The sequence below is a fragment of the Poecile atricapillus genome, chromosome 2 (genome assembly GCF_030490865.1).
Source record: "Poecile atricapillus isolate bPoeAtr1 chromosome 2, bPoeAtr1.hap1, whole genome shotgun sequence".
In the NCBI taxonomy this organism is placed as follows: domain Eukaryota; kingdom Metazoa; phylum Chordata; class Aves; order Passeriformes; family Paridae; genus Poecile; species Poecile atricapillus.
In genome coordinates this window covers 51,718,556-51,731,042 of record NC_081250.1, presented here as the reverse complement: position 1 = coordinate 51,731,042, position 12,487 = coordinate 51,718,556, and the positions used below count along the sequence as shown (strand labels likewise).

Here is a 12,487-nt window from a genome sequence, read left to right as displayed (position 1 = left end):
GTTGGAAATGTAGCACCTGTTAAAAACAAGAATGTTAATATTTAAGCTATCATCATCCAGTTTCAAAATGCACAAAAGAAATAGCCTGATGAATGCTAATTCATTCATGCCACAGCATTTAATCCTTTATTGAATTTTTGAAAGCATAATCCAGATTAAAGAAATCAAAGCTTTTTATATTTGTGTTATTTCTCTTTGTAATTTGCTTTTTGTCCCCCCCGTTTGTTTTTATAAGCCAAACAAACATTATCCTCCAATTCTGCTTTAAATCAAGAAGCAAGCTCCTGATGAGTGTTCATGCAGCTGATTAGAAAATTGCCTTATAAACAGCATCATTAAGTGGCCTGCCAATCAGCAGTGATACAGTGGTATTGCTGGTGCCTGGGTAAATTATAGTTATGTCCTACGCTTGGGAAACCTAAACGTACAATTCTGGGAATTCTTATTGGCAATTAGATTATAAATGCTGTGTTATAATGCTTAACAGCATGAGAATATATTTATCATATACTGTATCTGCAGAATACAGAAAGGAAAAAAAAATTGGAACAGAATTTCTTAAGATGGTGTTACAAAGGAATCCCCAAAGTTGAGTTGAAAGCTCATAAAAGAGGATCCTTTTTTCAGGTTTTCCAGGAGTGATGCCATACAAAAGCTATACAGATTGTAGGATCTCTTGTCATTCATTCCACCTCCATTTCTTTGGATTTGCTGTTTGGTTTATGACATGTATTACTACTTAAAATATACTAAAAATATTTGGAATTTTGGAAAGATTTTTTTTTTTTTCATTCATATTAAATACAAGGAAAAGCTTTAAAATGTAAATAACAGGAAACTCTGCTGCCACATGCTGACCTAAACTTCCATTGATACAATGGGACGTGCTAGATACGCTTTACCTGTCAATGTTATATGAACCCACATTCACCTGGAAATAATACACACAGAAGACAACTCTTAAAAATGCTAAGGCTGCAAAGTCATGGACTTGAGAGCAAGGGGATGCCAGAATTAAAGTTTGCCTGTGCAATTTTAACACAGGTTCTTTAGCTTTTATCCTTTAATTACACAGTCCCATTAACCAAGCAGGCCAGCTTCATTTTGGCAAATAGTGTTCTCTTAACTGACACCCTCTGAGTCCTAATTAATCATAGTGCTTTTATGCCTTATTTAGCATATAAACTGCATTGAATGCATGCATGCTGAATTCCTCAAGAGTTTGTGTTGCTCATTATGATAGAATTGATAAAACCATTGGCACATGTGAAACTCTTCAAGACCAATGACACAGCCATATGAACATCTTACGTAGTACCTCAAAGATGATACTACAGCTTTCATTTTGGAATGTCCTGTGCTTTACAGAACCAAGGCAGAGCTCTCAGGAATGTTAGGGTGCTGAAAACTCAGCTTCAGTGCTAAGAGAAATGAATAGCTAACTTGCAAGTAGATAAAGTATCTGAACAGAGTAAACACTCCAGACAATCAACTGCCTGAACCACAAGAAAATCAGGAGTATTTTACCTTATTCCTCCCAGGTATTCCCATTCCTGCAGTGGGAAAGGCTGAGGTTGTACATTTCTGCACTGTCAACTGTGACTACAGATTCATTCCTAGAGAATATACCTGGGACACTGAATGATGCTGGTGTCTCAAGTCTGTAAATACCATTGAATCCAAACACTAATTAATTTTATTTCTCTGTTTCTGGGTTTCCTTAGTTTCAGTCTTGAATTTATATCCATAGGAGTGCAAACTGTTTTCAAATCAAATGTCTAATGCCATCTTTTGCTATTGTTTCAATACCTAGGCAGATTCTAGGGACAGGCCTGCATCACTTGAGCTCACCAGTTTACTGAGAGTAGAAGTAGGTTATAATGCCTGGGCTGCAGTGGAAAATGAGAGAGATTGCAAACAGCAGAGAAATAACAAGAAAGCAGTTTCAGTCTCAATTCAGTGTTTCAAAAAGGAAGATGTCAACAGTCTACTTAAAACACCTCCATTCTCATTTTCTCAATCTCTCTGTTCATATCTTCACCTATTTTGATGTTATCTGCCTTTTCTCCAAAACATGTTTCTAATCCTGAATGCAATCTCACATTGCCATTCTGCCACTTTCTCTTTTTTCTTCCCCCTGACTTGGCTCTTGACTCCCCTCTGCCACATGAATTTACTGCCCCAAAAAAGCCACAGCTGCTTCTACAGCAAGACATAGAATCATCTGTCTAAAATTTGTATTTCCCAACTCACCTGAAAACAACAGCTTTGCTTAGTGATGTGTAATTGGTATGCATGTCTAAAATTAATAGTTCCAGAGCATGCTCACTACAGTCAGTTGTTAATGGCTTATTAATTACACATCAGGATACCATAAACAACTTACAGCCAAAATACAAGTTTTTACAACACATAACAAAAGTCAGTGATGACATCCACCAGACTTTCATCCTCTATGGAACTTGATATAACAGCAGGAAAATAAACACCTTTTCCACAAACATCTAGAGCCAAAAACTGGGAGAGAGCAGTGCTCCCTCAGATACAACATGCAAAATGTTTACAAAGGTAACAGTGAATGAAGAATTGAGACACTGTAGAGGAGATAGTCAGGACTATTTGCCATTAGGGTACAGGAACAGATCACTGCAGAGAAAATAATTTCCTTCAGTGTCATATTTTTGTGAAGAAGAGATCAATCACATACGGTAGTACGTACTAAAAATGTAAACAGAACTAAAAGGTCTACAAACAAATTGCAAAGGGGGAGTCTATGCTTAGTGGCAATGCTTACCTACTTGAACAACTCCTCAAAAATGTAAATAGCACACATTAATTAACTGAGTCATCACAGAAAAACACATTTCATTTTTTAATTCCAGAATACTCTAGCCAGATGTGATGGATTTGTCCTCCTACCGGTCCTTGCCCTTTTGTGGCTCTGCAGAGACATCGGGAACTGGCAATAACTCAACACATGCCTCAGAGAGCTTTCTTGTTTTTGGAAATCTCCAGGCAGCGTGACATTCACATTTATTATGGCTGGTTCTGGGCATTTAAGAATGAAAACAATTAAAGTATATTTGCAAGGGATATGACAAATGGGCATTTGTACCCTGGCCAATTTTTTCACTGACTTTTATTGAAGTATACAATTATGTTCCGGCTTTGACTCTGCTGCTGTCCGAAAAAGATGATTTCCCAGTATCCATGTGGACAGGCTGACTGATGAGAATGCTTTTAGGGTTAAGTGTCCTCAGTATAAACGATGAGATCTCTTTCTTGGACAAATGCCGGTCCCACACTTGCCACTGAAAATTCAGTCAGTGCTGAAATCCACAGAGATAATTTGGACCCCCACCAATCTAAATTGTAGCTTTCTGGCTCTCTGCAGATCTCCCTCTTGCTCAGAAAGGTGTTTTCACTCTACAATGGACATCCTTCAGTGGCAACAGGTTGCTTTTGATTTTCATGTGACTTTTTGTACTTTCACCGATCTATGGCCACCAGTGATGAGGATTATCTGCAGCAATGCTGGGTTGAAGCAGAGCACCTATTTCTTCATACCTCTGGGTTACATTTCCATTAGCAGAAGCAAGGACTGAAGTAATAGGGGATGCAAGGGAAAGAACAGCATTTTCCTCTCTTGACAACCCTCTCCTCTCTCTATTAATAATAAAATCAGTTTCCATAGTTGCAATGTGCCACAACAATGTGGCTGCACGTACATAAGTGTTCCGGTCAGGGGAGGTGAAGTGAGATAACTGGGGACATTGAGATTGGAGACAGCCTGGGCTGCAGTGAGTACAAGTGGAGTTTGCAGTCCTGAGATGTACAGGAGGAGAGTAAAGTTAGGCTCTGAACTTTAGGAAAGCAAAATTCCAGCTCTTCAGAGAGATAGTCAGTGGGATCTCTTGTGAAACTGCCCTCAGGGATAGGGGAGCAGAACAGAGCTGGCAGATCTTCAAGGAAGTCTTCCATAGAGCACAAGAGCCAGCAATCCCCAGGAGCAAGAAATCAGGCAGGGAAAACGAGAGATGGGCATGGCTGAGTAGGGAACTGCTGGTCAAATGAGAGGGAAAAAAAAAAATGCACAGAAAGTGGAAACAAGGACAGGAAACCTGGGAAGAGTACAGAGATGAAATATAGCTGAGGAAGGCCAAGGTAAAACTGAGGCTGACAAGAGATGCAAGGAATAACAGAAAGGGCTTCCACGGGTATGTTAGCCAGAAAAGGGAGGTCAAAGAAGGTGCACCCACCCCCCATAAACAGTGGTGGGACACTGGTTACAATGGATGAGAAGAAGACTGAGGTACTCAACACCTATTTCGCCTCAGTCTTTGTGTCAGCCTCTCTTCCCACACCTTGAGTGGATGGACAGCAGGATGGGGACTGGGGGAGCAACGTGAGTAAAGACCTGGTTCAAGATCATCTAAGGAGCCTGAAGGTACATAAGTCTATAGGACCTGAAGAGATACATCCCAGAGAATTGGCTGATGTAGTTGCCAAGCCACTCTCCATGGTATTTGAAAAGTTCTGGCAGTCAGGTGAAGTCCCAAGTGTCTGAAAAAAAGGGACACATCGTACCTCCCTTTAAAAAGTGTAGAAAGTAGGACCCTGGGTACTGTTCTGTCAGTCTCACCTCTGTGCCTTGGGAAGATCATGAACAGATCCCCCTAGAAGCTGTGCTGAGGCACATGGAGGACAGGGAGGTGATTTGATACAGCCAGCACGGCTCCACCAAGGGCAAGCCCTGCCTGAACAGCCCAGTGGCCTTCTATGAAGGGGTGACAATATCAGTGGAGAAGGCTCCCCAGGGAAGTCGTCAAGGCTACAGATGTCATTTATCTGGACTTCTGTAAAAAGTCGAAACTGGATAGGCAGACTATTAGGTGGATAAGGAATTGGTTGGACAGTCACATCCAGAGGGTGGTGGTCAGTGACTCAGAGTCCCAAAGGACATTGTGATCTGTGACAAGTGATGTCACTCAGGGATCCATATTGGAACATGTGCTATTTCATGTCATTGTTAATGACACAGACAAAGGGATAGAGTGCACTCTCAGCAAATTTACAGATGACACCAAGCTGAGTGGTGCAGTTGCCACACCTGAGGGATGGGATGCCATCCAGAGGGACCTAATTAGAGTCTGCCAGTAGAAGCCTACAAGAAAGATGAACAGACACTTTTTCCAGGGTCATACAGCTCAAAAATTACTTGGACAACACTCTCAGGCACACAGTGTGATCCTTTGGGTTGTCCTGTGAAGGGCCAGGAGTTGGATTTGATGATCCTGATGGGTATATTCCAACTCAGGACATTCTAAATTTCTTCAGTTTACTTGAGGATGGTATTACTCAGGTTTTGGAGAGTCATCTACTTTGTGTATAGCCGTGCTGGAGTCTCTAAGATTTTTTTATTCTACTCCTTCCTAGCAATTATTGCCTATTACTGCTACATGGAAGGATCATATATACATTCTCTATATCCCATTAAAGATGGCTTTCCAGCTGAGCTAAACTTACCTCTGGAAGTGGTTTGAGCTGGTTCAGAACTGAGGTACTCACACAAATCTTCTTCTAAGAGGAGTCAGCAGCAGTAGTAATGTTGCCCCAGAAATGTGATCTGGAAAAGCATATCTGTTTATCATCTTAAAGCAGCCTTTCCAAACTTAATGCCAGGGACCCTGTCATCTCTCCAAAGAGGAGCTGGATCTGATTTTCTCTCCCACTAATTCCAAACATTTACTGAAATATGTGGAAATGAACTGAATGTGTGTCCCCATTTCAAGCCTTTTCACGAAGTCTGACTGAGTTTTCAAGCTGCTGTTCAGCAAAAAATGCAAATACAGGTTTAGAGGCCCAGCACAACTGAGCACTGTGTTCATCAGTCATTTAATGTACACCAAATGGTCTTTGTGGTTCAAAAAGATTTTATGCAATGGTAAGCAAGGCCCTCGTTGTTTTTGCTGACTTGCAGTAAGCCAGTGGGATGCCAGGCCGCCACCATCAGAACAGCTGCCTCATTGGAAAAGTATTCCAGCAGGCCATGCCTTGTAACAAATGATATGACCCTGGAAGGCCGACAGCAGCACTCCTGCGGGCAAACAGCTTGCCAAAGGTCAAAGCCACCCAACGCTTTGGGATCAGCAACATCATTTCTGTCCACTCCACCCCTACCCAGAGTCTTAGAGCTGCAATGGATAAGTGAGAAAATACATCAGTGATAATATATCTTCTGCCAGTAAAGCACAAGAGAAGGGAGGGAAAGAGAGGAAAGCAGAGGAGAATGGGAATCCAGCTGTGAAGCTATTTACTCCGCTACTGAAAACAAAGCTATTCCCAGAAGTGCCACTTAGTTTGCCTCAGTCAGAACTGGGGTAGCAAAATGTGAGATATAAACTATTACAGTTATGAAACAGGTTAGAGAGTGCTTATACAAACAGCCTCACTAGTACAGACACCTGTCCATTTTAATTTACAACCTTTCCCAGAACAGTCTCTGACTCTCTTTTTTTTTAAAAAAAAAAGTTAGTAATTTTCTTTCATCTTTTAGACTCTTGAGTTCTCCTGAAATACAAACCACAACTGCTTTTGTAAACTTTTTGTTCCATTCACAATGCTACATCAATAAAACCTCAGTGAAGTAAAACAGTGCAAACATTTCAATTTTACTAACAATGTAAACAGCACCAAAAGGTTTGGGATCCTGCTCATCTACCTGTGACATTAGTAGTCAGTGGATGCTCTGTTGCTACAGTTAGAGAAAGGTCTTGCTCCCGTTGTTATTGCTATTGCCTTTTGAAGTGAAGTGACAGTGGCACTCTTTCAAATGGCAGCATTTTACAGCAATTTAACTTCCTGCCTAAAGAAGGCAAATTGGCATGAAAATTATCTGGAAAGCACAATCCCATACACACAGAGCTTATATATATATATATATATATATATAAAAAGAGAGAGAGAGAGAGAGATAGATATATATACACACACATACACACACACATACACGCACATATATGCTGGCATTTTCAGTAGAGGCATGACATACAGCATATCTAGAAGGCCATAGAGATGAAGAATAAATTATTTGGCAAGATTATTTTCTGAAGTAACATCACAGAAAAGGAAGCATTTCCTAAAAATGCCTTCCATTACCCTCCAACCTCTCTTTGATGAGCAGTGCAGCTGATTTCTACCTTCATTCTTATTTACCTTCCATGAAAGCACCACTGAGGACCTAATGAAGAATGCTGGGTAATTCTGGCATTATTGGATTTTTTGTTATTTATTTATTAGACATAAGAGCTGTTATCACCAAGCAGCCAGGTGAGTCAAATCAGATAAAGCATTATCTGATTCCTGTGCTGTAAATCAGATTTTAATAGAGAAAAGATCTGTATCCCTTTGGGAATGGAAAGAATATGTTTATAATGTGTTCTGAGTATGTGCTACACAATAGCAGGTATGGATAAAAATATTTTCTCTAATCAATTTTCCACTTTCTTCTCCAAGTTCTTTCACTCATAAGATGAGAACTAAAATAAATGAAAATTCTGTTTGTGACAAGTGCTAGCAAATAACAAAGATAAGCATGCATAAAAACATGCATACATGCTGCATTCTCAAACAAACATACAAAAAAATACTGGATTCTGTAATATTAAAAGTCATTATTGTTTCTCTGCTAGCAGAATGACTTCCAGATTTCAGGTTTATCTAATTCAACTGTTGAAATGGGACCTTTGGTACCTTACTCTTAACCTCAATATAGCTTCTGTCCTAGGTATTTATTCTTATCTTTTTCTATTTAGAACCTATGAGGTATCATGACAGCACCTGTACACGGGACACAGATAATGTTTGACTACCTCTTGAAGGTTTTACAAATTTTAATTGGCAGAGTAATCTAGATATACTCAGGCAGAAATTGGTGTTAAACATCAAAAAGCTTGATGCAAAGCCAGCTCTGTCTTGTGCAGCAGTGTTATTTGAATTTTGATTTGCTGGAAATTACTGTTTGCAAAAATGAGGGCTCCCCTACCACCTAATGCATCACTGTTTGAACTAAAATTCTGAAATTAGTTTACTGCCCAGATACCTAAATATTCTGAGGGCTCAAAAATTACTTTTTAAAACCCAACTTGTAAGGTCACATCCAATTTAATTCCATAACAAACTGGAGGAATGGGCCTCTCATGTCATGTTTGGCTTAAAAATTCCATTTCTTTTATGATTTACACATGAAAATTAATTTATAACCACAAAAAAAAATATTCACTGAGGTTTACAATATATTTACATTGAGGTTTACAAAGGTGTGTGCTCAGACTGCTGTTAACAAAGCAACAGGCAAAGCTCTGCCATTGCTGCCATCAGCAGCAAGGCTGACATCCATATCACACTTCAGTATCTATTCTTATTATGCTATTTCTTCCCAGCTGATCCTTTGCTTCTCCATCCCAATTTACAGGAGGATTAATATTTTTTGAAGTGCAGAACTAAGGGCAGCATAAAAGTGCATTAACACAATGGAAGTTAATATCAAACTTTAACCATCAGAATGTAGTTATGATTTATTAAAGAAAAAGTCGAATCAAGCCACAACCAACCACATGCTGTTTTGGAGATATTGGTTTCCCTTTTGGGGAATGTAATTGTACTTTAATTTTTTAATCAGAGTCTGAACAATAATCTTAATCAAAGGTTATTCTGCATTTGGATGAGTGAAAAGGTTAGCTCAAGTCACTTGGGCAAGAGAGGAGTTTCAGGTTGTAATGACCTAGATGTCTCAGATTGAGGTTCTTCAAGGAAGATCAGATCATTTTTTGGTTTTACAGATATATCTGTGATTAATATGAAGAAATAAATGAAAGAACTACAGCCTGGGAGCAACATGAATGTTGAGACAGAAAACAGCCTGTAACAGGATGTGATATATACATTGCTAAGGAAAACACTGTAATGGTCTGCTCTCTTTCCTCCTGGAAAATAACAGCAAAAAGGACAGGAAGAAGCAGAGATGATGGTGTCATGCTAAGATGAAAGAAGCAGGAAAAAGTCACATAAATACTTTTTTGTCCCCCAGAAAAGAAAAGATTAAACTTAGCGTATTAAAAATGCACATAGGTCCATGTCTAGTTACAACCAACATTTAAGAAACTGGTATCTTAACCCAACCCTAGAGAGAAAAAATATTTGCTGCCATTTCATCTGCATCCTCCTCCAGCTGGCACAGCTGACTTGCAATCACTCTCTCTTTAGGTTTAGCAGATCAGGCAATAATAACTTAGTAGTAATAAAGAAACAGAGCAGACAGACCATCCTTAAAGTTGATGGACCTTGTAAAGCTGATGAAATTTACGGAATTAAACTGAAAAAATTGTGTTTTATCTGAAAAATGGCTTTTTCAACTAATAAAAATCAGAAGAAAAGGCTGCAACTTCATTGCATCCACCACATTTTGATCCACAGAGTAGCCTTTTGCAATACAACACAGGATTCAAAGAGGCTTACTTCATCAACATGAGGCTGGCTTTAGCTTCTTGCTCAAGCCTCATTCTGAAGGACAGAATATTTTCTGAGAAATTACTACCTCAGTCCAATGGGTCACAGAAGTTACTGGACAGCAGGAGATGAGCAGATGAAAATTCAGTATGTTATATATCAACTGAATTTATATGTACAAATGAAAATATCTGACTCTTTTTCAAATGAAGGGAATGTCTCTTATGCAATACATTCAGCTCATCCAATCCAGTTTAAAAGGACAGAAATATTGCTAGCCAGACAGCTCCTTATCTGGCAATTCTCCCACAATCCAAAACTAATGCCCTATTTATATCTTTTATCATATTAGCTACTAATGCTAATATGATAAATTAGCTACTACCACCACCTTAAGCTCTCAGTGGAACCAGCAGATGTTCTGCAGGATGGCACAGTGGGTCACTCACATCAGTTCTTAGCCAGTGAAGGCACTGCACTGCAGACTGTGAGAACAGCATGCCCTTCCTGCATGGAATGGCTCTAAAGCCTGGACACATCAATCAGACTGAGACTAGAGCCTCTCAATTACTGCTTTGCTCCCACTTAAGTTTCAATGAATCTTCATTGAAAATACCCCATTACTTTGCTGTGTAAATACATCCCAAATGACTCAGTGTGGGAGGAAGAGGCAGGAGGATGAAGGTTGTTTCAATTTTTTTTGTGTCATAAAACCTCCTTTCTCTACAGATAAATGTTCCTGGTTCTTAATCAAATGGACTCTTTTTTCTACTTTCAAGTAAGAAAAAGGATCTATTCATTCAGGGTTGAGAAACAGACAATACACATGAAGCAGTTTGGGTGAAGTGAGGTAGCTTTAATAATCTGTATCACATTATTATTTGTCTGTTGTAACTTTATGGCTTATAAGCAGGAGTTTAGACACTCGTGGCTTCTTCTCCCTGGAGGGTAATGTATCAAGATGGTAATGTATCATGACCTCAACAAATGTTCTGTTTGAAGAGCACAATGACTCCCAAATGGAAAATGTGTCTTTGCCTGTGATATCTCAGGTTTAAACATATTTCTTTTGCTTTGTTTTTGCAAAAAACCCCTTCATTTCAGAAAAAAAACGGCCTGGCAGGGATTCAGTGCCATGCTTCACCTCCAAACTTGCAAGGCCCTTCATCACTGGTGAAGTTGCTGTAAATGTAGGGTCAGGACCACACCAAACCCACTATCCCAGAGGCATCTCACTTACTGAGGTTCCACCTAAGGCCTGTCGTGGTCACACTCTCGCAGGGGTTCCCGATGGGGATGAGGCCACACCAGGAGCCCTCCAGTCCTGTGTCCACACGCAGCTTGTGCTTGCCCTGCAAGACAGAAGTGATTCTGGAGTCAGTGCTCGCCAGGCACCCAAATGGCATTTGGTCACAGACCTTGCAAACAAAAGAGGAGGTACTTGGAGACAGGTCCAGAATGTTCACCAAGGGCTCTGGAATATTGAGTTGCAGCAGGAAGTCAGGACATTGATGTTTACAGGGGGAGGAGAGATGTATGCTTAGGTTCCAGACCTTAGGGCTTTCAAAAGCTTGTTTCTAGGCTTTTCTAAGCAGAATCTAGTTTTGCTCATTCTTTCCTATTATTTGAATAGGCTCTTCTGTCAAAGCTAGGTTCTTTATTCCCATGAAATGAAAGCATCTTGACCCATTCACCCATTTTTTTCCTCATCTAAACAGCTGTGTTTCACTTACTAAAGAGTGCTAGTCAAAGCACCACCGAAGCGCCTCAATTATTTTGTCATCTATAAAATTTCATGCACTTCTCCAGGCAGGTACTCTTCCCAGAAGGAGGAATACATGCAGAAACTTAACTAGTTGCTAGAGAAATTAATCCAAGTATTTAGAGTAACCTGCTTACACTAAGTAATGAAAAAACAGAAATTAAAAACTTTTTTTACATTCAAGATAAATTTATGTGTTAACTAAAATGTTCATGGGATGCAGGAGAAGCAACAGCTATTAATGATTATGTTTTCATGATAAATCTCTTAATTAGCACTTACAGATCCTGTGTGAACATCCTATGAACAGTTACAAGGAAGAGTAGATAGTAGAAATTGTTAACAGAATGGAGAAGTGCTACAGTTCTGGCACAATCTGTGTTCTAAGAAACTAGGAAAGTGTTTATGGAAACCAGCTACAAGAAAGCAGCAAAAGAAAAGTAGTGACAGGATCAGTGAAGAAATCATCTTCTGGTCTCTCCTACACAGATAATTTATTCCTTCAGATAAGCCTGGGCTTCGTGTGGGAGAAGCTTAAGATTCTTTGAAATAGAGGATTTTTTTTCATTTTATTTTATTCTCTTGTGAATGCAGACAAGCAAAACTCTTGAGCACATCTTTTACACACAAACTCTTCATCACTGTAAATAAAATCAGATATGCCTATTTATGAATATACCTTTTATCAAAATAAAAGGGCTCTGAAGCCCTATGACTATTCAGTGAATACTTTGTTAAGCAAGAAACCAAGGTTTTATACCAAAAGAAATGAAGAACAGTTGAACCATAAAACTCAGCTAAATGTCCCAAGCAGCAAAAACAATCTCACAAATTTTCTTAGGAGAACGCATTTAAGCTTTATTCTCCTGCCCTGTCTTGTCCTATGCTCATTTCACATGCTCTTGTAAATACAAAGTCACTAGTTAGAAAGTCAAAACTGTAGGCGAAATATCTTATTGCTGAGACATTGATGTCTGAGGCATTCAACAGCTTCTGCTGTTAATGCCAAATGCATTATGAAGAAACAACTTCAATACATGTCATGCTCTCAGTTAACAAATGAACCTTGGAAAAGCTGTCAATTAGGGAATATCAGATTGCATAGCTTAAGCCTATTTGATTGTTTGCAGAGCAACAAGAAAACCAATCCAATATTATCTGTCTTCTCAGGGTGTCCAGCTTCACGTGGTGATGAGCCATGTTCATGGGTAGTGGTTG

General features: G+C 39.4%; 1 protein-coding gene across 4 annotated transcripts in view; it reads right to left on the bottom strand.

Annotated features, from left to right (window-relative positions):
- The window catches only part of TPK1 (thiamin pyrophosphokinase 1), a 296,432-nt gene that overhangs the window by 53,137 nt on the left and 230,808 nt on the right, over positions 1 to 12,487 (bottom strand). For all 4 annotated transcript variants that reach the window (XM_058832786.1, XM_058832787.1, XM_058832788.1 and 1 more), the window contains one exon: positions 10,748 to 10,859. In XM_058832786.1, the coding sequence (XP_058688769.1) occupies positions 10,748 to 10,859 (112 nt within the window). The remainder of the gene's footprint in view (positions 1 to 10,747; positions 10,860 to 12,487) is intronic.